At 44.4% G+C, this 26,030-nt stretch overlaps 1 protein-coding gene across 7 annotated transcripts; it reads right to left on the bottom strand.

Moving 5' to 3' along the window:
* Positions 1–315: 315 nt before the first annotated feature.
* On the bottom strand, positions 316–26,030 carry KLHL20 (kelch like family member 20). 7 transcript variants are annotated; one of them, XM_032695775.1, is made up of 13 exons: positions 25,956–26,030; positions 23,873–23,933; positions 16,058–16,631; positions 11,731–11,889; positions 10,079–10,173; positions 8,777–8,892; positions 7,766–7,949; positions 6,412–6,555; positions 6,014–6,147; positions 5,221–5,429; positions 3,534–3,640; positions 2,132–2,212; positions 316–2,047 (listed from the first exon to the last, which is right to left on the bottom strand). In XM_032695775.1, exons 2-13 carry the CDS (start codon positions 23,893–23,895, stop codon positions 2,017–2,019), a joined length of 1,857 nt encoding a protein of 618 aa, XP_032551666.1. In that variant the 5' UTR covers positions 23,896–23,933; positions 25,956–26,030; the 3' UTR covers positions 316–2,016. The 7 variants fall into 7 exon arrangements, with proteins under 7 accessions (XP_032551666.1, XP_032551665.1, XP_032551667.1 ...); XM_032695774.1 differs by having other exon boundaries at positions 25,948–26,025; XM_032695776.1 differs by having other exon boundaries at positions 25,944–26,016.

Genomic DNA, 26,030 nt, shown 5'->3' with positions numbered 1-26,030 from the left:
CCAACAAATTTGCATAAAAAAAAAAAGCTCTAAAAAACCTAAATTGTCCATAGCCTCTTTTAACCTCTTCCTTGTCTTATCCTCATTGATAACTGCAGTTCAAAGAGCAGAGAGAGATTTAGCCAGATATTTAGCACAGATGCTTCCTTCCAGAAAAGAAGCTGGTTCTGAGTGATGTGCTTCTAATTGAAGGGTAACACTAAACAGCAGAGGTTTAAGTCCATTTTACTTGGACTGGTATTTGGAAAAAAGACACCAGCATCTGTGTCCACATAAACCATACCCCGCTGCTTTCACCCCAAGGAACAAACCAAGAACAGCATAAAAGAAATTTATTAAGATAGCACTATTTATACAAGTTACTCATGCTAGAAAAAAGCATAAATGATACATGTAAACATTTGTTTACAGAATACTTGTTTTCCTTGTAAAGGTGCAAATGATCTTCAATGTAAACACAAGAATACCGACCTTTAGGGGGAAAGGGGCTTTTAAAAATAGGTTTAATGACCCATTTATGACTGTAGTGTAATTTTTACTATATTCAAGCACATTAAAGTCTGAGTTACATGAATCAAACTATGAAGTTAAAGAACTTAAAATGTCAGCACTGCCTTTTTCCATCTCAAGAATTTACAGTCCTCCTATTCTTTTAAACCCAGATTTAGTGAAGTCCACAGTTAGATCAGGTGCAAAAGGTCATTCTTTCATACTCAATAGAAATTACAGTACAAACAGAACTGTTGAGTCTAGAGTTCCTCCTTCCTCTACCCCCACCCCTGGGTGCCTCCAGTTACTCACAGTGCCAGCAAACAGTCCTTCCCCTCCAAAATCTAATGAGCCTCATACCTTTCCCTGCTCTAACTACACACAGGCAAAGTGCACAAAAATCACTAAAAGGGAGGGCACCATCTCATCGTGGTCTGGAATTCTAAAGACACAGACAAGAGGGCAGCTGAGGTGGTGCTGGTCTAAGCCTTTTTCAGCAGGCAGGAGCTGCTGCAGGTCTGCCCTTCCAGCAAGAGCACAAGAAGGGAACGTCAGAATTAACACACGATACACCTGCACCCCAGCTTCAGACAAGAACTGATATCTAGCAGGCAACAGGAGGAAAAAGGCTTTTGTAAGTGAGCAGATGTTTCAAGGTTCACATACAGGGGAGTGGAGAGACAAAAGCTGAACTTTTGTACCATACACTGTACAGTAAAAAGGCATCGTTTGAAATCCTTTTCCCCTCTCACCCATTTTTGGGCACTTCACTGATTCAGTCAATAGATGAGAGTTCCAGTTCTACTTCTTGCCTCCAGCAAGAGTTGAAAAATACTCAGGGCACCCATCCTCACAGCTCTCCTGTACTCTGTGAGACCCTAAATCATACCACAAGGGTTGGAACCACAACAGCTGGCAGGACGTGGCCCTGCCCAAACCACCAGCTGGTCGAAACGCAAATCACACATATATACATATATATATAAAATACATATATATATATATATATATATATATGCACACATATATATGTATATAAAAAGCTGGAACTATCGCTGTGAGCGACTCAAAGAAAATACATGATACGAATTAAATGAAAAAATAAATATACTCTGTGCACAGAAAAGCTTCTGTGCAAAAGGTGGCACCTTGCAGGTCAAGTACTTTTTTTGAAGCTCTCTGTAAATAAGGCAAAAGCAATGTTTTCTGTATCACGTTTCTCTTTCGCCCACCAAGCAGCTGCCACATCCACTGCTCACACAGCAGGAGGGAAAGCAGGAAACCCTCCTCCTTGCCAGACTCCCAGTACAGCATGTAGTCTCTACGTCAGCATCGTTTACGCTACAATAACTGTTACAGTTTGGTTTATTCAAAAAATGTAGACTATTTAGAAAAAATACGGACATAAGCAACACTTCTACTTTTGTCCAGTGGTTCCCTGGAGTCTGACAACGTGGTCTCCCGTTGGGCACATTCTCACAGAAGTCATTTTTGTAATTCCATAGAAAGAGTCACCGGCTCAAAGAGTTACATTGGATCTAGACCGTGCATACTAGAGCTGCAAAGAGGTCCAGTGTCAACAAGTCTCTTCAGTTTTTCTAGGAATGAGAACCAAGGGGACTCCCTCCCGCTGGATGCTTACCATATATGGGATTCACAGTGTGTCATTTTGATAACTCCTACGCCTCCTCCCAGCCGCCGGTAGTTCATCCCGCCGTACAACCTGCAAGGACAAGGGGTTGGGGTCACACTGGTTCACATCCCTCATGGAGACACCATGGACCAGCCCTTGGGAGCACAGTTTGGAGCTATCATGGAAAAAAACCCCAACCAGCCCCGGTGAGCACACTTAGACCATCACCAATTTAAAGCAGACCATGAAGAAGCTGGGTAGCACATCTCACACACTTCCAAGGTAAACAGCTTTATTTTCTCAGGCCTTTCTCTCTCAAAACAGAAACTGCTTCTCTTTTTGACACCAGATTTGCGTTACTCAAGTAATGACTTCTTTCTTCCTGTCTGAATACACAAGAAAACAACTTTGTGGGCTGTAGCTGATCTTGGGCTACGTTTTGGGTAACATAGGACCAAGAGTAGGTTTGCTCCTCACAATTCAACTACTTTTATTTCTAATTATTTTAGTAATTTTATATTCTAATACCCCAAATTCAGCTGATTCAACCAAGATGTAGTGCATCCCAAGCACCACCTGTTTATTGAAATGGTGCCTGCACTTCCTATGGCTATCTGATCCCTATAAACTCCAGCATCCTAATCACTTCAGCTGCATATTCCCATGGCTCAACAAACAAGGAGACATTCCTCCAGTGCTGCTTGCAACAGCCCTTCTCAGCAGGAAAGGGTTAAACTACTACTACTACTAGTAGGAATAAGAACATTAATTTCTCTCTATTCCCCACTCCTGCCAGATTACTACAGCAGCAAGAACACCCATATAAGTTTGAAACTAATTAGACCTGGGAATAAATACACAATCAATTGCTTTCAAGTATAGTTGCGACTACAAAGGCTGCTTTTCCTGTTTTCTGCTCAGTACATATTTTGGATCAGCAATTTAATATTACTTCTCTCAGCTTATACACCAGATGAAATTCTTCCAATTGCTGTCTTGCAGACTTAAGGGGATAAACATCAGAACTGCCCAGTGTTCTGTTTGAGCTCCTCCAAAGGGATTTCGAAATCACAGCCTCAACTTGAAAGCAAAATCTTAGTAGGCCAAATTCTACATCATGGCTGTGAGTTCCTTCTGCTAGGGGCAAGCTTAGTTTTATTGGGAAGCAGGAGAGACTCAGCCCAAAACAAAGACAAGGGGAATATCGGGATACTTTTCAAAACGTGATTCTTTCTTACACTTCCATGCAAGGCAACAGCCACAAATGTGAGTGTTGTGCTGGCTCTACCACACCTGAGTTCTTCACTGTGGTGTGCATCACCTTTCTAGTTTGGCTGGGACAGCTCCAGCTGGGTAGCAGCAGCTCCAGCTGGATTTCACTACTGGCTTGTTTCCCAAACCCAACAGTTACCTCCACGTGTTAGCATCTGGATCAAACACCTCGATGGTCTTCAAGTACGTCGTGCCATCAAACCCCCCCACTGCCATCAGCTGCCCATTCACCACGGCCAGGCCAACCTGCAAAACAGCCATCACAGACAGCAGCTACTTAGCTGGGATGTCCTGAAAAGAAGGGCTAAAATGAAAACATCAATAAAAGGATTTAATAACCATGTCTGGTGAAAGGCAGTCTGCAGGAGAGGGTTGGGGGATTTTTCTTTAGGGTGTGGCAGAAATAAAATAACCTAAAAAATGAGACATGGAAAGTTAAATATATATCTCAAACTAGACAATATCTTAAAGAAAAAGCAGAAGGTTCCCCCTATTGACAGCTACAAGAAGTAGAACCATTTGAATGATAATAGATGCATGAGAATCTAAACCTTTTTCATCCAAAACTTGTGTTCTGGATTGAAATTCTTCACACAGCAAGTGTGACTTGCTGTGACTTCCAGCCCACAGCACTTACTTAAAGGAGAAGAAATACAGGTAAGCCCCTGGTCCCAAACCTCTCAGGCTGGGGGTTGGACCACCTGTAAATCACCTTGGCCCCCAGCCTTTCTCTTAGCCATTTTGCAGAAGCACAAAATCACTGAAATGTCAAATAGATGATCACTTCCAGCAGCAAACATGTAGTATAACAGAGAAAGAGCAGGAACACAATGTAAAATGGTCCTCGTTTTGGCTTTGAGGAAGTCAGGAGACTCAGGAGGGCTGCAGATACAGATGCCTCTGTTAAGCAGTTTCTACAGAAAGCAAATATAGAAGCAGCTGATAAAAAGTCAGTGTCTAATCAGTAACTAAAACGAACAGTGTTGGACAGCGTACCATGTGCTTTGACGACAAATAAAAACATGTTCTCTGCCTCCAAAACCAGTAGTTCCTCAAATTATTTCATACTTGCCTCACCAGGCACTGAAATACTAACATACAGATAGAACCAATCCATTCTTCACTATATAATCCAATATCCAGTGATAAATATTCATAACATTTGCATGTGCCCAAACACGATGACTACTTAAAACACTGTGCTAATCTTTCGTTCACAAGTCTACAGAGAGCACCAAGATTAGCAGTTGATGAGAACATGCTGTCACTCTCCATACTCATAGGATTCAGTGAAGAGAGGCAACAAAGTAAGTGAAAGCCTGGAAACCCTGTTCCCACACACACCTCATGGCAATGGAAAAACTTGGAAGGCTGGTAAATTTGTATCTAAATACATGCTTACCCAATTCCCCAGCTTTTTCCTGGGAAAGTGCGTATTTTTGCCTCCTAATTCATCCAGAGAGACTCAGGTACTAATTTTGATAGTGTTCTTTAATAGTATCTCATAACAAGTGCAGCTTGGTAAAAGTAAAAACCTAAAAACTCCTCTGCTTCAAGCCTAAGTAGTTGACTCCGTACCAGGGACCAAAAATATTTAAAAAAGACCCTCAAATTACTCCATTTTCCCATCCTCAGGCAGTTTAAACATCTGTCTAGGGCAAGACATGGCTACCACTCCATCCTCTAGTCTTGCTAGAGAGCTTTTTGCAAACCTTTGCCCTCACAGAGAAATCAGAGGGGAAAAAAACCCACAGGCTGACACTCTACCCTGTGCTCTCACCACATGACTGTGTGTGGTACGGACAAGCAAACCAAGCCAAACTCACTCCGCTCCGGCGGGACGTCATGGCCACAACAGGAGACCACTGGTTGGTCCGAGGGTTGTATCTCTCAGCACTGCTGAGCTCTGTTGTATCATCCCTGCCTCCCACAGCATAGATCATGTCCTGGTACACTGCACAGCCCAGGTGTTTCCTCCTCGTCCCCATGGGTGCGATGGTGTGCCAGCGGTTCTCCTGGGGGTTGTAGCGTTCCACTGCGGAGGAAACGACAGGTCTTTGGACAACAAGGCTGGCAGGCAGTAGGGATCTGCATTTTTGAACCCTCATCCAAAGTCTCACTGTAAAGACACTACAGTTTCCACACAACAAAGGTATGATGAACCAGTGTGTTCTCTCTTTTCTTCCACAGAACACTTGTTCTTTTCTCTCCTGTCTCAATCGCACTCAGACCTTCACTCAAGAGGGAGCTGGCAATGCTACAAACTGACCTGCATTACCATCTTGCAGAAGTTTTACCTTTGGCACCTTCCTTCCTGCAGCAGAAAAGGGCTGCTGCAGGAAAAAAGATGTGCTTGTAACTGCTATGCAAATAATCGAAGCATTGCATTCAGGACACACTGCCAAATGCAGCACTGAGAAAGAAAAATATGACATACACAACCAGGTAATAGGGGCTCACAAGCCTGGAGAGTGAATTACTGTATGGCAAAATACTATTTAATAAAGGAAAAGCACCTCAAACTGATCATTAAAATATTCAACAGACATCTGGGGACATTAAGGACAAACAGGACCTTGACAAGTGCTGACTGGAACCAAGGGACAGCAAAAGGCATACCAGTATTGAGAGGAGATGTTCCATCAGAGCCTCCCACAGCATAGAGGAAGCCTCCTAGCACAGCCACTGCAACTCCCAGGCGCCTGGTGCTCATGGAAGCCACTCGAGTCCATTTGTTTTCTTTGGGATCATACCTGGCAAAAGAATAAACACCGGAGCTTAGTGAAGTGTTGACACTTTCACAAAAGAGCAGCAACACTGGCCTGGACTCGATGATCCCTGTGGGCCCCTTCCAACTCAGAATGTTCTGTGATTCTCTCCAAACAAAAATCACTATAAGACCTGTATTTTTTCTACCTCCTCTCCAGCTTGTCTTACATCAACTGCGCCTTTCAACAGACCCTCTTTCTCCGTGTGCCCCACATCTTCCTCCTTTTATGTTTGTAATTAAAAAGTACCTTTCCACAATGTTGAGACAAGAGACACCATCCTGGCCACCCACAGCATAGAGGTAGCCCCCCAGAACTGCTACTCCAACACTGGTCCTGCAGGTGCTGGTGGGGGCCACATCACTGCTCCACTGATTGGTCTTGGGATCATACCTGGAAAAAACAGCACAAATTACCTGTCTAGGTCTGCTTTAGACTCTCCCATGCTCAGGAGCTACTAAGGCTGTGAAACCTGCCTATCTTGAGCTTAAACTGCAACACAGCTCTTTGTAAGTTGGATAAAACCCCTGAAGTGATATAATGCATCCAAGTACATGTTATTCTGGGGATGTTCAAACTGCAGCTTGAGATGATTCAAGCTGAGGATCAAAGGTTCAGGTTCCTGAGACAGCAGGTTAGCAGGGACTGGCTGGCATGTGGTAACTTGCAGCTATGCAAAGAGCAGCAGCCAGAGTTACTCTGCTCTGTGTTCTCTGCAGTTCACATGAGAACTCAGCCAGCACTGGGACCTGCACTTCCAGATAAAAGATGAAGGAACCAGATGGACTTGGGAATCCAGAGACAAGGAGACATGGTGCATAGCAAGAAAGTGCAGGACGTGGGAGATGTAAGGCTACAGTCATGACTTGGGAATCTGGGAATATCCAAGAGATAGGTGGGAAGATGGGGAGGCCCGAGGAGGGAGGAGATATTTGCATAGCTCATTGGATTTGTTACACAGCCAAGATTTAGAATACTAGAAGATTTGAGTCATGATTTGAGTACAAGATTTGAGTCGTGGCTTTTAGGCCTGGGAATTGCCACATGCAGCTCCCAGAAACAGGAAGCTTGGTAAAACTTGTTTGACTTAAGTCTTTCATAGGTCTAAAACTGACCTATTTTCCTTCTTCTGTCTAAGTGCCAAGGTTCCTTAATTCTCTAGTTGTCACTCCACAATAAAATTTCAGGATCTTTCCCTCAACAACTAAGAAATGCTTACTGTAACCTCACCTTCCTCAACCACGCTAAAAACAAACCAGCAATTGCAAAGGAGGTTAACCAAGACCATCACTCCTCCCAACAATTATACCCAGACCCATCTCTTAGAGATTCCTGCCCTATTCCAAAGGCTATGGCCTGTCCCATTAAGCTGGGGATAACATGACACAAGCTGCTATTCACGAAGTCCTAGTTCGGCAGCAAAGCAACACAATATTGAAGGAGTGTGCAAGGGGGGAGGAAATATAGATCATGTGTAACACAAATTTCAGGTTTTCAGCAGAACAAGAACACACTCGGCAAAACAAACTCATTTCCAAGAGGCTGCACCCAGGTTTAAACATTCTGAGCTAACATTCTGCACAGTGGCCTTGTGGAGACCTACCTTTCTACGCTGTTAAGATAGGAGGAACCGTCATGGCCTCCCACAGCATAGAGGAGATCATCCAGAACACTGACTCCAACGCCACAGCGCCTTTTGCTCATGGAAGCCACCATCCTCCACTCGTTGGTCTGAGGGTCGTAGCGCTCCACGCTGGAAATCGCGTCCCCGCTACACCAGCCCCCCACTGCAACCAAACACAGGAGACAGTGCCACTCAAACACCCTTAGCTCACCCACTGCACGTGCTCCTGGCACAAATAACCCCTTCAGACTCTGCCCCATCTCTGAGTCATTCTGAGGTTTATAATTAGAAAGCAGAATATGGTTTTCAGGAGCATTTACTTAAGTTCGGAAATACTGTGGCATTCACAGCACCAAAGAAATCACACAAGTAAGAAAGTGTAAGGAAAGTCAAACCTCCAAATATTAATGCACAGGTCATTTCAGAAATATGTTGTGAAGACTGGCATTATGGGAACACCACCACCAGAAAATCCTGCCTGGAGTCTCCTGGCCTAAGCCAGCAGGGATGATACACAGAATCATAGGACAGTCTGAGCTGGAAGGGACCCACTAAGAACAAAGTCCAACTCCTGGCCCTGCACAGGACAGCCCCAAAGATCACACCACGTGCCTGAGAGTGTTGTTCAAGCTCTCCTTGAGCTCTGTCAGGCTTGGGGCTGTGACCGCTTCCCTGGGGAGCCTGTTCCAGTGCCAGACCACACTCTGGGTGAAAAACCTTTTCCTAAAACCTAACCTAGACCTCCTCTGACACAGCTCCATGCCACTTCCTCATGTTCTATCGCTGGTCACCAGAGAGCAGAGATCACAGCCTGCCCCTCTGATTCTCCCTGAGACGAAGCCGCAGGATGCGATGAGGTCTGTCCTCATTCTCCTTTCCACACTGAACAAACCAAGTGACCTCAGCCGCTCCTGTATGGCCCCTCTGGACCCTTCACCATCTTTGTAGCTCTCCTTTGGGCACTACACACACACCTGCAAAGATACACACCTGCAAAGAGTACCTCTCCACAGCGGATGGGTTTGCGTGGCCTAGTTCTCGGTCCCTGCATCAGCGGCCGCTCTTGGGGCAACAGCAGATAATTTTTAGCTTCATCCACGAGATCCCTGTGCCAGACAGGAAAATATTAATTCCTAAAGCTCACCCGCAGTCTCAGGAGAAGGTATGAATCAGAACTGATGGGAAGAGCAGCCAGCACTAGTCACGCTCTTCAAGTATTCACAGATCACACAAGTGCATAAACAGCTCTAGTTAAAACTCACACTGTCACCTAAATACAGTTGCTTACAAGCCATTTACCCCAGTGACAGCAGTAAACCAGTACCAATATTTGGCCAGAGTTAATAACAGATATCGCTTGCTATAAAAAGACTGATAAAAAACTATGACAAGATATTTGTCAGGCTTGCTGTCCAAAAAACAAAAAACTCAATCTGCCTCAAGCTAAAACTTAACAATCAGTTGTTTTGCCTCAGAACAGAACAGGAGTTGGAAAGCACACAAATACATAATACCCACACAACCAATAGATGGAGATAGTACCCTCTGATGAATATTTTCTCCATCAGCTCTGGCCAGCTCACACTGTCCATCCATTCATGACTTGCCACCTGGACTAATCCTAATATTCCAAACCCTTGAATAAAACAAAAAAAGAACAAAAAAGTCCTCCTTCCCCCTACAAAGGTGGAACTCCCCCAGTATGAATGTTTATTCAGGAAGAGAAGAGTTCAGCCTATCCCCTGAACATTTTTACAACAAGCACAAGAAAAATCATGTGCTTTATGGATGACACAGAACTCTGCAGAGCCAGAAAGGTGAGACTCGTACCATAAGAGAGGGAAATGACAACTTCCCTGCATTAGCACTGTGGGAAAGAGCAGACTCTAATCCCAGAGTCCAATTCAATTATCAAAGTGCAGACATTTTACATAGAAAAGATACTTGAACTCTTACTGAGATCATCATGAAAGCCATGTAAAAGCTAAGCTCTAATAAAAGGCCATGACTAGAGCAGAAAAAAAAGGCAAAATGAAAATCAATACACGGAAAGGTCAAACCAACAGCCAAACTGCACACTCAAAGTTTGCTATTTCACTGAAAACCAGAAAGAAGAAAAACACTTCTAGGGCACACACTGACTATTATGGAAATAGAAAACACTTTTTCTTGCTTCTCTTCTCCTTCCAGTTGAAAAGATGAAATTGTGAGGCATCACCCACTTAGCACTGACAAATCAGCACAGTTTCAGAGAACAACACAATCCAGTTCTGTGAATCAGAGGAGATTTACCGGCATTCCTCATCACTCTTAATTAGCGGATCAGAACCCACTGTACCCACAAGGAACTTGGGACTCAGCAGCGGCAGGCGGACATGCTGCAGGACCTGAAACACAAAACAGAACGTCAGTGGTGAACCACATATACCCACAGAGATGCAAGAAGCAAAACGGAAAACAGCAGAATCACAGAATGCTTTAAATCCCTTCCAACCCAAATGTCATCTGGTTCCAATTCCCCTGCCACGGGCAGGGACTCCTTCCACCAGACCAGATTGCTCAGAGCTTCATCCAGTCCAGCTTTGAACACTTCCAGGGATGGGGCAGCCACAGCTTCTCTGGGCAACCTCTTCCAGTGCCTCACCATGCTCACAGGTAAGAATTTCTTCCTACTATCCAATCTAACCCTGCCCTCTGTCAGTTTGAAGCCATTCCTCCTTGCCCTGTCTCTCCTGGGCCCATCAGCTCGTAGGATCATTTCAGGTACTGGAGGGCCACAATTAGGTCACCCCAAAGTCTTCTCTTTTCCAGGCTGAACAATTCCAATTCTCTCAACCTTTCCTCATAGGAGAGGTGCTCTATCTTTCTAATCATCTTAGTGTCCTCCTCTGGACTTGCTCCACAGTGGCTAACAAATTTTGACAGACAGTTAATAATTCCTGTGGCACACATGCATGGGCATTTACCTTACCCAAAACCTGGCACTTCAGTTAAATACAGCTCATCTTACAGCACCTTTGCCTTTTCAATATACCAATTTAGATACCCAGAAGAAAATCAGTCTTTGAAAGGGGACAATCCACTGGATCTATTAACAGCTGAAAACAAGGTCACAGTTGGAAACCTTTAAAAAAATGACACAATGTCAATACATCTGCCTGAACACTAATTTAGTTAGTAGTTTAGCTCTCTCAAACCTGAGTGGTATTGCAGAGTAAATGAACAATAAGTAATAACACTCCTTTCACAATGGTTTAGAATTTGGAGGTGTAAGCAGGTATAGACAGTTATAAAAGCATGAAGACCTGCCTTGAGAACAGCAGGTTTTTCCAGTTTGGTTTGTTTATTTAAAGCCATTTTCAAAAGCTTTCCAGTAAATAAAGTTGCATTTAATGTCTACTTCCAAAGCAGAAACACTGAGGCAGGCAGACGCTCACCTCTTTTGATCAGCCAGCCCGAGACTTCAGAGGCTTTGGGCTGACAGCTTTGTCAGAATGGGTTCTGCTCTGTGAAATGCCTTGGCTTAGATGAAGCACTGCATTCCAACAAAACCATTCTGACAAGCTCCATAAGGGCTGAGGCACAAAACAAGCAGCAGAGCTTAAAGATGCACCGCAAACTGAGACAAGCTTTTTCTTCTCCACTGTGTTTTTGATACAACACTCAAAGTAGTGCAGGCAGGTTTGTCTGGACAGACTGCTGGAGTCAGCTAGTTTGGCAAGTCCTACCTGGAAACAATCTGCCAAATTCCCTATTTAAGGTTCTAGCCAGTGCAGCTTCCAGCCTAGATGAAGGGACAGTGCAAGCCACCTAACACAGGTGGGAGTCAGAAAGAAGTTCAATGGCTCTGAGTGCATTCAGAACTGCTGTGGCACCACCCTATGACCCCTCCTCAGTCTCCCCCCGGATAAAGCAGCCAGGAATGTTACTGTGCTCAGGATTACCTGGGGCAGCTGAGGTCTTCTTTCCTGAATGCTGTACTTCACCCAGGCCATCACGGCATTGAACACTTGCTCTTCGCTGCGCACATTTAACTCGTCGCTGGATATAATGTCTATGAGCTGATTGGCAGGAAGCAGCATGAACTCCTCACTCTCCATTACCTGGGAAAGCAAAAGAAGTAAGAAAGTAAGGACAGAGGCCAAAGCACCAGAGCCACCACCCCAGCACTTCACAGACTAACCCAGTAATATGTCAAATACCCATGAGTTTCAACACCAGCATATGAAGGGTTTGCTGCACAGAGCAGACTGCAGTCAGTCCCTAACAAAACAACAAGGGCACTTTTTAGATGGGGATGCAAGTGACAGGGAATTTTACACTAAGTTTTTTTATAGGATGCTCCTAAAGGGTTAAACCACAAAACACACTGATCAGGTTTCAAAATTTAGGAAAAACAAAGCCCTTCTTTAAAATCAGTCTCCTTGTCTGCAGTGTCTAATATATAAGGCAGAATAATACTGTGATAAATACGTGACTCAAAAGCTGTACTGATTCACAAGAAAACCAAAACAGCACACAAAAATAAGAGTCTCAAATAAGTTACCAGAGGCACTGCAGAGAACATGGAAAGCCTGAATGCTGATTCGTGGCAGACCAGAAAATACTTCAGGAGAGGAACTCATTTGATCCTACGTCTTTGATTTGCTCTAAATATATACATGGAGTATGCACAAGTCGAGATGCACTAAAGAGGGAATCAGAGCCTCCTGAGCCCCTAAGGACTGATCTCTTGTGAAATTCAAGCCACTGACAATCTGCAAACACATTAATTCCTTCAGCATCCAAGATAGCAACCAAGTTTCTCAGGAGGCTTTGGCTGCTGCTGGAGGACTGCTCACACAGCACGGCACAGAGCACACGTGAGTCACAAACACTGCCTTGAGAGCTCGCACACAACCACAGCTCCTGCACAGACACTAGGTAGATGGGAAAGATGCAAGGATCAAAATAAAAACTGCAGAAATGGCTTGACTGATAACCACCGGTTTGGCTTCCCTACAAGCATCCCCAGCCTGTAGCGTGTAATCTCCCAGAGGTTCAGTGGCTCGTCCTTATCGTTTGCTACCACATTAGAATTCTGTGACTTATTTCATGATTTGCTGCATAAATTAAAGAAAAACATTCTTTGACACGATCATCTCAACAGCAGTCAGCTGTGCAGTCCTTTTAATTACCTAAAGGAGTTATTTAAGGGCACTGAACAAACATGCAGGAATTGCCAAGTAACTGACAACAGAAAATACTGTTAAAAAAGAACACAGCAGACAACGAGATCCAGACTTGGTTCTTGGGTCCCACAGGCTTCCAGGGGCAGTAAAGGCCACAACAAGGCTGGCCCACACACTGCTTAGGCCTTAGACTAAGAACTGGGTTGGTCATTAAAGATCTTTATCAGCATTTTTCCAGTCTTCTTCCCTTCTACAAAGACAAGTTTATGTGTAAACTTCACTCCGACAGTCTGTAATGCAGCCTCAGACTCTGAAAACAGCAGCTCTGGAAGTTTATGAGCTAAGGATGGTCATCCAGCCTCTTCCGCCCTCACAAAACCCAGCTGCATCGATGGCCTCACAAAACTCAAAGCACTGGAAGCACTGTAAACCAAGTTATTACTACCATGCAACTCGTTAGTTTACATAGTAAAACAAATCATTATTTAAAATGCTTAGGCTTATTTTGGCTTAATTATAAGGACACTCATAATTACCTGACTAATATTAATGATCTATTTGACTGACTTACTTACTGAACAAGAATTGGATGGGTTTCATTTCCTCTGCAATATTCATGTGCATCACTGTTTTTACAGATAGAATAAATGTCAGACTATACAATATGGAGTGCAATTTTTGTCTCTTGATAAAAGCACAAGTTGTTCATCCTTAAGTGTATTTCTTTCCTTCACACAGATGTCAAGAGACCAAGCAAGAAAAAAAGAAAACCACAAAGGCTGTTTTTGTACAGAGGAGTTGCTAATAGAACCATTTCACATTACATGCACAAGATTCACTAGGGGTTTTAGGCAAGAAATTAAATTGGGGGGAATGGAAAAATTGGAAAAACATTTTACCCAGAAGTTAATGATGTAATGTAGCAATACACATAGAAATTAATAGAACCAGAGGTTAGCACAGCAGAGGACATGAAGCAATTCAAACTGCATTCAAAGTAACTGCATGGGTTGGCCTGATGCCTAGTGCTTAGTATTTCACATTGCCATCCAGGAATTTCCCATCTCTTGTTTCTATTTGCCAGCTTGGAGGAACCAGGACCATACAGCCTCTGCAGAAGAAGGCACATTTTTTTATCAGTTCTCAGCCTCCACAGTGGAGGATGGTTAAGTAGCCAAATCCTTGGCTTCCATCAGGGATCACCAATCCACTGTTCCGATGGAAAGCACAGGCAGAAGGAATACAATCCCAACAAGCAGCACCACTAACATTTTCTGCAGAGAAACAGTGGAAGCAGAAGTGGTCATTAGGGATGAAGAGCTGCAAAACTCCTGAAGCACTGAAAGGGACACCAAAACCTGTCCAGGCCAAAGAAATAGTGCTCGACTCCAAGCCATTGTTTTCCAGAGGCTGTGATTCAGTTAAACCGATTATAATTTGCATTATCTATGAGGAAAAGTGTTTTCTTCAATCCAAAACTTTTGTCTTTGTGTGCTTTAGAAGGGATAAGGAAGACAGTAAGTTGTCTTCAAGTGACTGCAAAAGAAAAGAAGCTCATAGCAAGCAGCTCTTAAAAGCCAGCTGTGTGTATTAATGCTAAAACATTTTAAAACAAAACTGTTAAGCTGTTAAAAAGTTATTTAGAGGCTTGTAAGTATGCCCTACTCATGTAATAACAAATTCTAACCATTAAAATGACCAAGCACTGAAAATAAACAACCATCTGGTTACCATCTTGTTCCCCAAAAAAACGCAGAAGAATAGAAATGCAGAGCAAGCACAGAGCACAGGAAATGGCCATATAAAATGTAGGGTTTAGTGAAATCATCAAAAATGAACTAATCTCAAACTATTTGGTTAGAAAAGATCCATTTAATTGCAACTTTTAGAGTAAACTGATGTTGTGTCCACAGTTAGATAACAAGTATTGCGTTCACTGTGTCCAACAGTCATGTTTTGTGTTTGATTCTGCTCAGATTTTTCTTAAGTTCAACCTGGCTGAAATTAATACAATGCCAATTGGCTTCCTGCATGTCCAAGGAAAAAAAGACAGCAAGCTGCAATCACTCACAGCACTTACACACTGCTGCTTCTCTAGGGAAACTAAATCAGCATCAGGAGTCAGCACTGGAGTTACTCCCTTTGGAAAGGATCTACCTGCGAAGCTGGTGGGAAGAGATTTCTCCACATCAGGCTACCTGTTCCAAGGGATAGCAGAGGGCAGTTTCTGGAAGAGGCAAGAGATGAATCTCTCTAGCAGAGGACCCAATCTTCATGCTGAGCACAATCCTACAGAGTAGCTGCTTCCAAAACATACACAAAATCCTACCAGGGCTCAGGAAAGACACTAACTACTTAAGGGTTAGGCTCCTTTATGTATTTGGGTGTAACAGTTCAGTAAAGATCCATCTCTTGACTATTGCTCACAGAATCCTAATTGTTATGCTGATCCTTCCCTGAACCAGCTGCTGGTATCTTTTTTTTCCCAAAATATCATCTAAGCAGAATTAACAAAGGATGAGATTTGAGTATATAAAGGTCAGCTACAATATTACACATCTGAATTACTTTCAGACAACTTCTGCTGAATAATAGATGCCAAACCCTAGTTCTGCTCCAGCAAGGGAGTCGAGGTCTCCACTGCGGCAGCTGTGTGCTCCCCCAAACACCCACTTTTCCAATCCCAGAGCTCAACATCAATTTTTTTGGTTCTACTGATGTGTTGTCCTTACTTTAACACCTGTCTGCCCTCCAATCACGTAGAATCCAGAACACCTCTGAAAGAGGAATGGAATATCATACCACTGTGCTGCCATGTCAGATCCAATGCCAAATCCAACAGCACCCATGACCCTGCCTCTCACGTAGCACTCACCACACAACTCTCAGAGAAGAAATGCTGTGGATCATATACAAAACATAAGTACAACACAGTCCTACCCTCTTTCTTCCCCACCTAACATCTGGCACCCATCACTGTTAGGGCACAGAGCAGATGTAAAGGCAGGATTTGGAAAGAAGGACAAAATGAGTTGCTCAAAGCTCTCACAGGACACACTGAGACATTTTACCCCGTGACTCCAGCACACCAGCTTCTTACCTCCTGGAAGTTGTGCTGTGTGAACTTGTCAGCGATCCTCAGCAGTTCACGGCACGAGTGAGTGTCAGCAAAAGCTCGGATGCCCAGGCAATTGGAAGGGTCCAACTGTCTCTTAAGGAACTCGCAGCAGGCCTCCTGGATCTCGGCCAGCTGGAGAAGGCAAGCAGCAGGCAACAAGGTCTGGACATTCCCCTCTTCTACGGTGATCTGAGAGGTGTAGGCAAAGTCGATGAGCAGTTCCATGGCCCTCTCGTCGATGTCCCTGATCACGACCTCCGTCTGCCGGGACTCTGCCAGCTCCCCGGTGAACATGGCTCGGAAGTAGGGGCTGCAGGCTGACAGGATCACCCTGTGGGCGTAGATCTTCTTGGCGCCCACTACCAGCACCACATCGCACAGCTCCCGGTGCTTCCGGAGGAGGTTGATGACTTCCAACGTCTGCCGGGGGTGCTTGTCGGAGATGTAGGGCATGCGAGCGGGCTGCGGCACCCCCTCGGGCAGCTTGTTGGGATCTCCGAGTGTGCAGCGGCTGGTCACGTCCATTCCGGTCTCTCCTGGCCGAGTACTGGTACACCTGCAGCGCAGGAAATAATAATACAGCACCATCGTCAGCGAGCCCACCGCCGACCGAGTACCAAAGCCCCGCAGCTCGCACCGGCTACGAGCACAGAAACCAGCAGTGCCCGTGAGTCCATGCTGGAAAACAGGCACGTGATCACATGAAAGAGGAATCCGACTCAAACCCAAGCTTGCTTGGAAGTAAACAAATGCCAACTTGCAACAGGCTTCTGTTTATAGCTATTTTTATACGCTTTCTATGACACACCGCTGTAACATCCAGCTACACTCACATATTTATGAACTGAACCTCGCTGTAGCCTTGTGTGGTGGAGAGGCATTATCCCCATTTCAGAGAGTGACTCAAAGCAGAGATCAGCTGACTTGCCCGCCATCACTTGAGTTTTCTTTGACAGAGCTGGAGATGGATTTCCACTGCAAAGAATTCCAGCTCCATGATTTAACCAAATTTCTCTGTTCTTCTACCTACGTTTTTAATAGGGCTGCTCATCACTGTAATATCTGAACACACTAAACTGCCTCACAGACTTCAGTAACTTAAGATGGTCTGCAGCCTACCACGAGTATCTTTCAGGTTCACAGAATACCCATTTAATCATCACCTTTTCAGTTATTTTTTAATTATGGAGGCTCCTGCCTCAATCCACCTTCCCTGACACGTTTCAAAAGAAGGTTAATCTTTCTCAAGAATGGCAGAGTAAGGACTACAGAAGGAAAACGGGATTATCAGACCAAATAGTTGAAACAATCCGAGTGTCCACAACTATCAGCCTACCAAAAAAAGAAGATAATAAAGTCAGGATGATAACTTCAGAGATGAAGAATGACCTAAAAATATATAAACTAAGTCACTGGTACAGAGTAGGAAAAATATTCTAGCTAACTGATGTCATTCTTTATGGCAGTTCAGGTACCTTTCCTTTATCACTCACATCTCTGAAGAGACGTCAGCTCTGCCACAGCATAAGTGCAATATCCTCCTGCCCAGCAGCACAACAATGCTGACAGATCATGCTTCACAACATGTATGCCATCACTCCAGAAAACAGGAGCCCCTCTGCAGTTCTGCAGGGGTGAACCAAGATGGCACATCTCTGACCTCACTTTGCACAAACATCTGCCTGCACCCCGAGCTTCACTGTCGAGTCATGACTGTGCTGAACAAGAAGAATTAAACTGAACTTTACTGACTAAATAAGCAGATCAGCACTCACATAACTGAGATGCCGTTTTGCATGTCCCAAGCATGTGTGAATTTCTGCCACATATCATACACAATCATTTAAAAAGATGCGCCAGCACCAGTGAAATATCAGCTACTAGGAAAATAGAAGAAAATCAGGAAACTGTTGCCTCTTCCCATGCCAAAGGAAAACCATGACTTAGAGCAATAAAAGTATATTGAGCAATATATCAGAACACTGATGGTTTATGGCTGTTGGAGATCTACTGAAAGACCCAATACGTGCTGTCTCTACTGCCAGCTTGTCTGGTGCACTGGCATTATGTGAGCTGCCACTGCCTCACTTTGTTCACATTAAGAGTTAAAAGGAAATCTAGCTTGGCTTTGCCATTGCTCAATGTATTTTGCAGCAGGCTTGAAGGAAAGAATTAAAAAAAATAACTTGCATCTTTTCCTCTCATTATTATGTCAAACGCACTTTCTAACCACAGGGAAACCAGTCTCTTTGCAGCAGCCCAAATTATTCACTTGAATCTTAGCCTGTTTTCCCATTCCCTCCACACCCTCTCCTTGATCATCATACTCAGATGTTTCAGACCATTACCTCTCCCTCATATCTTAGTTACACAGATCCAGCTGGGCCTCCCCTCTGGGTTTTGCTGCTTGCTCCTGCTCAGCCTCTGCACCTTAAATGCCTTGGTTTTTTTATCCCTACTCCATCTTTTTTACATCCATCACCGTTCTCCTTTCCTGACACCTCTGACAAATCCTTCTGCTGTTATACTGCTCTTGCTCTCCTCCACCCACTCTTGTCCCTCACAACCTAAATTCACCTTGTGGGGTTTGACAACCCTTTTCAAAGCTCTGCCAAGTTCCTTACAAACAATGCAGCTAAGACCCCTTAGCAGCAGCACACACAAACCAAATTTAATGGTACCTCTACAAAAATCTTGGCTGAACGTTAATTTACCTAATTGGCTTAATTTCATAGTCCTCAGCAGCCAAGGCCAGAGGGTAAATAATTTAATCCCTCTACCAAGAAAGGGAGAAAGGTGGTGACAATCACTCCCCTGTAGAGTTTAGCTCTTGCTAAGCAAGCCAAGTGGATTTCATTGTGCAATAGGGGTTTGAAACTATGTCAAACCAACCCCCAGGAGAAAAAAAGGAAAAAAGTAAGAGCTCTATTAAGACACATGTTACTAGAATTTTGGACAGTTTGTCTTGACCAGGCTGTCAGTCAAAGCATCTAAACACAGAACAGGCATTCTTCAAATAAAAACCCATTTCACATAATTACAGATCACAGGACATGGCACACATCCAGGGCAGGACATTCTTTCATAGAATCATAGAATATGCTGAGCTGGAAGGGACTCAACAGGATCATCAAAGTCCAACTCCTGGCCCTGCACAGGACACCACAACAATCCCACCATGTACCCAAGAGCGTTATCCAAATGCTTCTTGAGCTCTGGCAGCATTGAGGCTGTGACCACTTCCCTGTAGAGCCTGTTCCAGTGCCCAGCCACCCTCTGAGTGAAAAACCTTTTCCTGCCACCTAACCTAAACCTTGTAGGTTTTCCTCAACGATAAAAAGAGCCCCAAAGCAGATCTCAAAGAGCTTTTTAGACTGGCACAGGATCCAAGTAGAGAAGGATGAGATTAAGGCTATGCTGCCACAGGGAATACAGAGAAGCCTGCCAATCCCACCACCCAAGACTTCTTGCAGAGAGATGGGATGCACCATCTTATGCCACATGATTACTTGGCCAGATTTGGGCAGTAGTCCTAGTCCTTCCTAGCCAGGACAGAACAGGATTTTTCTGCCTAAATGAGGCCCTGCTGAACACTCTAAGTAACTGAAAAGGAGTCTGGTTAATAAGAACTGGAGCCATTCCTGCATTGTTCCCATCAGCATTTATCTAAGAGCCTGCACTGTATCCAGCCTCCTTCCTCCAGGAGAGAAACTGCTGGTTAATGATTAAAGAAAATTGAATGGACAGAAAAGAGAGTAATAATCAAATCAGAACCCCTGATTCATCCATAACTTATCTCTGGGTAATGCAGAAGCTAGTGAGCAATGGACTTAGGAATTTCCACGCTGGATCAACCCAGATGTTTGATGTTAAGCACGGTGGGTTGCTGTTATACACAGCCACAGAAGTGTGAATGGAAAGGACAATGTCTGATGGCATGTGCCTCCACTAGGATAATAATTCCACTGCATTATGTGTGCATTATGCATATATATGCATAGAGAATGAAATGATGAGTCAGTAGCTTAGAGGTGTGAAAGACAGAAGGCACATTCTCACATGGCAGGGGAGCTGCCTCCCCCCACACGCAGAGCTCAGAGCTGCTCCTGAATACTCGAGGTGATTAAGGAGGGCTGAGGATCAGGATTGGAGAGGAAATGTGTATGCAAGGATAAAAGATTCACACCCGGCTATGCAGATATTCTGGGATTAGCTTCCATCAAAATGCAGGGCCGGGGAAATCAGCAAATACAATGGGATTAAGAAAGGGCTGACAAAGGATCAGTTTTTGTAGCACACTGCTGAGAAGTACAAATGGGAGCACAGGCAGTCTGCAACACTAAGTCAGCTAAATAAACAGCCTGCTCTGCCTCCATTTTATTCCGCTATGCCAGTTCTCAAAACTTCATTCGTTTGCACAGGCATCTATGAGACATCCATCCTTACAGCAGCTTCTTCCAAAATTCAAAAAAATACCTAATAACACACCTACTGTCATAGAGCACTTTCGAATCTGCTTTTTTTGCTTATGGTAATGTATGTTTTAGCATGAGACTACGAGCTGGCTTTAACACAGTTCAACAGAAAACAACAGGGTGACTTAAGGCCTATGAAACAGAACAAGTCTCAGGCTAAAAACATCAACTGAAATCCAAAAATCTTATACATTGCTGTAGTGGGTTTCAGTAGCAAGAGATTTTAGTAGCAAATAAAAATAACAAACCAGATCAGTATCGATTTCTGTCAGTGCCTTGCTTTTAAGTTAACACATACACAAAGGAAATATTTCCTATACTCATTACAGAACTTCTAGAACAAAGTCCTTTGATTTGGCCCAGCCTTTGGCAACAAAAGTCATCACCACAACACCGCCAACTAAGTAAATGGAAATGCTTTATTGCGGCAATCATCACTCTAGGAATTAGTTAGCTAAAAGTTTGATTATTAGTAAAAATACCAATGATTCATTTTCTTGCCTAACCAGCAAAATTTCAGTATACTTTCTCAACAAAGTTAAGCAAACAAGCAGATAAACCTGCCTGCAATATTATTTTATTTTACAGAAAAGGAGAACATCTGGTGTACTTCGTACTATTCATATTGTTTAGTTTGATATTCACTGACCAAGCCCAGAAAACTGTTCCACTAATGAGGATGCCCATACTCTGAAAGATGAGATCACTGCTGGAGTCTTCCAAAACCTTCCTGAGCCTTTTCTACTTTGTTTTGAGCAAGACCTATGTCCAAGCAGGTGGATAACTTCCTGAGTGCACACAAGAGCCCCAAGTGTAAGATCAGGATCAGAAGCCTCCTTCCTATAGCAGAGTCTGGCTGTCTGTGCTCAAGCCAGCTCTGATACAGCACTGCTGAAACCCGGGAAAAGGCTGCCAGGAAAAAGCTGGTGAGAAAGAGCTGGGAGAGCCTCCCCACTTTGCTTGGGGGCTCCTCAAGCCCTCATGCCTATGTTAAAGACATGTCTGCACCTGACTGTGCACCCCACTGATAATGACCTGCTGAACTGGCCTCCTGGCTTGATCTCTGTCCTTCCTCATCCCTACAGACTTGCCTGAGGAGTACGGGACTCTCGGCTGACCCTGACCATCAGATCTGCTCTGCCCCTGTTTGGGTGCTGCAGGACCATGCCCTTCACTGGAGAGGTCCCCACTGCCTTGTTTATACCTTCAGCAAAACCACATTCTCCTGCTTCCCTGACAGTGAGCAAGAATAGCCTGTCCCAACTTTCCCTTCATTCCTCATGCAAGACATATCCTGTTTGAGCATCAAAGCATTTTCTCTACTATAATCTTCACAGGAATAGCTGGAATTCCTTGTCTGTTCAAACTGTACTTCCCACCCTCTGAATGCATTTGATACCATCTCACTGTGTTTACTAACCCAGTACTGACCAAGCCTCCCTCCCCTCTCTTTGCAGTACTTCCCAGGACCCTCCCATGGCATGTTAAATGGCTGCAGAGCCCGGAGTAAAAGCATAAAAGGAAGAGCTCTGCCATCTGTTTAGCTGGTCTTCCTAGGAAGATCTGAGCCCGAAATCCAATTGGAAACCTTTCATCATTTTCTGCTAAGACACGCAGTGAAAGAACAAACAGAAATTTTAACAATCCACACAGAGGCCCTTTAAAACATGCAAACGTATTCAAGAAATGAATATAGAGCACGACACATAGACGTGCCTGTCAGGCCAGACTGCAGCAATAATAAAAAACCAACCCTCTACTTCTTCAGCCCTGTGCTGTTGCCCACCACTAAAACTACCCAGTCTGAGTGACAAACAGAAATTCCACTACAGCAAGTCCAAGACCACAAACCCAAAAAAGGATACATGAACTTCAGCACTTTAAATCTCTGCCTCAGTGCAACACGCAGAAAACAGCAAGCATGAAAATAAATCCAGAACCACAATTTCTCCACAAGGAACATGAAAAATAGAGTACAAGAAAACACGAACACAAGCCAAGCTAGTCACCAGTTTCATGTCACTTTGCAAAAACATTTTGATAAACGGAGCACAACATAAGAGCACAACACAACCCCCAAAAAGCTGTGGGTTTATGTTGGTTAAGATTTAAACAATCTCCATTGTAGAAGACTAAGAGGGACGAGAACTCATCTGCTATTTAACCTATCCTGGAGACAAAGGAATTCACTGTAAAAGTCACATACAGCTCCTCATTGCCTAAACCACATCTCTTATCTTGGCAAAAGTATTGAACAATACACAGCCCCAGCGATGCCCATATCATGTCCCAGGGTTTACTCATTAGCTTAACTGCAGCAGCAGCACAGTCCTTTTCTGTTGTGCTTGAGAAGTTCATTTAATTAAACAACACCATGCCATTCTTCAAGGGCTTAAATGAGTATTTATTTATTTCCTCTTTATACAGAATGGAGGCTAATGGTTTCTGCAGCTAAAAATGCTCTGTATATTCATCTATGGTTAAAATTCTTGCCCTCTCTTACATGACTGTTTACAGAATTACTCATTATAAAGTTTTCCTTCTTTTGACATCCCAAAGAGCACAGACTAAGCAAAATGCATAAGTTGAGTTCATTTAGAGGAGAAGAACTTCAGCTTCCACACAGCCTGTATCAGGTACAGAAATATATTTGCTGTTAAGTTCTGTCGTGGGATTGCCATCAAATAGTGAAAAGCAACTAGAACTAGCAGGAAACCCTGTTTGCAAACCTGTCATCGTGCTGAATTACTGTGACAACTTTTTCTCTATATGATAGATAATGTTTCTGACATAACCACAGCAAGAACTCCCCTGAATTAAACTTCAGCTGCATCTCCAGCTCATTAGAGCTGAGGCAGCTGGCATCCATAATTAGAAAAGGAAATCTCCTTTTCACCCAAGACCTCACCCATCAAACTCCCTCAGTTAAGGGAAAAATAATGCCCCTTGGAAATCAAGTTTAAATTTATTCCCAGGCAGATTATTTTATACAATTTGAATACCTAAGTAGTTAAACACTGAATTTTAAATATGACAGTAAATGGGGGAAGTAAAGGGGGGGTAGAGAATTACTATAACTTGTGTTCCATACTCTTCCTTAAAGACATCTGGTCTTGTAAATATTGAAAACTAAATCCATTGAAGTAAGGATTAAGGAGGAATGATTTATATTCTAGTTCTCCTAGCCAAGCTTTTAAAAAAAAACAAACAAGAAACCCAAACTAAAACCAAACAACATTTTACAGTCTAAGCACATACAAAACCAACTCAAATCGTTTATCCTATCTGGATAAGAGAAGAACAATTGTTTTTTGTATCTTACCTGCGCATTGGCTTTCCGTCCATGCACCGTGAAGAGAAACCTTCACCCTACACTTCAAGACCTGATGCAAAAGAAAAAGAGAAAGAAAGGTGATTCCTGAAGCAAGAGAACCCCTTTTCCCCCTTTTCAGTCTGCCTCTAAGACAACAGAACTGACCACAACCATGTACTAGTGTGCCTTCAAGCTCTTATCCAGCTATAAATTCACAGCCCAGATTAACGATGCCTGGATTGCAGAGAATAAAGCAGAAGAAAACATCAACAGCATCAAAAATATTTTCACCACAGCTGCATAAAGATTCCTTAGGCAAATGGAACACACACATCATAAAGTCAGCAAACTGCCTGCCTCCCTGAATCTTTAAAACTGTTCCACCAAAGGAAAAAAAATATCTGAAGTAACAGGATGCTCACTCTCACTCCTTGCTCAGAGCCAGGAGGTATCTCTCCCTCGCACATTTAGCAGAGATTTAAGGCAGGCTGGCACCTAATAAACAGCACAGCCCTGCTCACCAGCTACGCTGCAGAGCCAGAATTTGATAGAAGATAAAACTTGTGTCTGGAAACTGAAGATAACTGTGCCCCAGAGGTAAGAGGGATGCTAATAATGGTACTACATCTGCAAAGATTAATGACGCTGCCTGACGCTTGCTACACTTCCACTCCAAATATTCATTTTCTGAGACCAATAACAGTTGCAAACTGCACAGGCCTTTCATATTCAACCTCTAACTTCTAATTCTAATGTAAATTAACCCTTTTTACAAGGGCATCACTTGTCCCAATTTCATTTTCGATGACTATTCACTTAGGAATAAATTTAATTCAGTTATTATTTAAAGCAATAAGCCTAAATTTTTGTCAAAAAAAATCTATTAACAGAACAGAAAGGTGTTCTCCTTCCACACTGATAATCACAAACCTCTTCCCATCCAAAAAGAGAGTGAGAGATGGGAAACCACTCAAACTGTGGGAAAAGCAATGACAGCATGGGAATGAATTAACTCTTAAAACAAAGAGATGTAGCAGTTAAAAGAGAAAAGCTTAAATTTAGGAAGAAAAAGAGCATATTTGGAAGACAGGGATTGTCAGATTGGAGCCCTGCATCCAGCAATAAACGAAATATTTTTGGCACAATTTAAATTAAACTACAAAATGGTTATAGCTTTATTTGTCTATGTGAAGAAGCACCTTATTTTACATGCAACATTCCCTAGGTACTTTATCCCAGACACACAACCCGTGCAGTTCGCCAGCTAATGAAGGATAAGCTCAGACTTGCTGCCTGCCACACTTGCAAATTACTCAGGTTCGTACTTCCCCGCAAATAAAGAAGGGCAATTCCTCCCGGTTAGGGCACCGCATACTAATTTAAACCCGAGCTCCGGCTGCCCAGCCAGACGGAGGGGCTCCCGGAAAACCGAGCCTGCCCGCATCCCAGAACACCGGGGAACACCGCTGGAAGCGGCACCTCCGCACCTCCCGTGTGCGAGCACGCAGGGATCCGAGCACTTTGCACACGGGAAGGATCGCGGACCAGGCTATTCTTAGCCAACCGATTGCATCAGATTTAATCCCCTTAAACCCACATTAAAAACCCGAGAGGGGGGGCTTGGGGAGAGAAACAACAACGACAACAAAAAAAAGCCATTCAAGCATTCAAGCCGAGGTCCTTGGCGCTGCCCGCGGGGCAGCAACAGGCTGGAGGGGCGGTTTTCCCAGCACAGCCTGGCCCGGGCTCTCGGGCTCCCGCGGGCATCACTCGGCTCTCGGCGGCAGCTCCTGCGCGACGGGCACCGGTGCCGGGGGCAGGGGCGGGAGAGGAGCCGACCCGCAGCGCGCAGGGACCGGACCCCGGCCCAGGGACCGAGCCCAGCCGAGCCGCGGAGCCGCGCACGCCGCCCCAGCGCCGGGAGAGGTGGGCCCAGGCCCCGGCGGTGCCCGGGCAGGGCAGCGCTGCCGAGCTCGCCCCGCCGCGCCCCGGCAGGGGCAGCCCCGCGGAGCCGCCGCTGCCCCGCACGGCCCCGCACAGCCCCGCACGGCCCCGCCCGCTCGCTCACTCACTCACTCACTCACTCACTCACGCCGGGCGCGGGGTCGCCGCCGCCGATCCGCGGTCCCGCAGAGCCGCCCGAGCGCGTCCTCAGCCGCAGGAAGCG

The sequence above is a fragment of the Chiroxiphia lanceolata genome, chromosome 9, assembly GCF_009829145.1.
Source record: "Chiroxiphia lanceolata isolate bChiLan1 chromosome 9, bChiLan1.pri, whole genome shotgun sequence".
NCBI lineage: Eukaryota > Metazoa > Chordata > Aves > Passeriformes > Pipridae > Chiroxiphia > Chiroxiphia lanceolata.
Note: the sequence above shows the minus strand (reverse complement) of the source record. Positions and strands in the feature narration are given on the sequence as shown.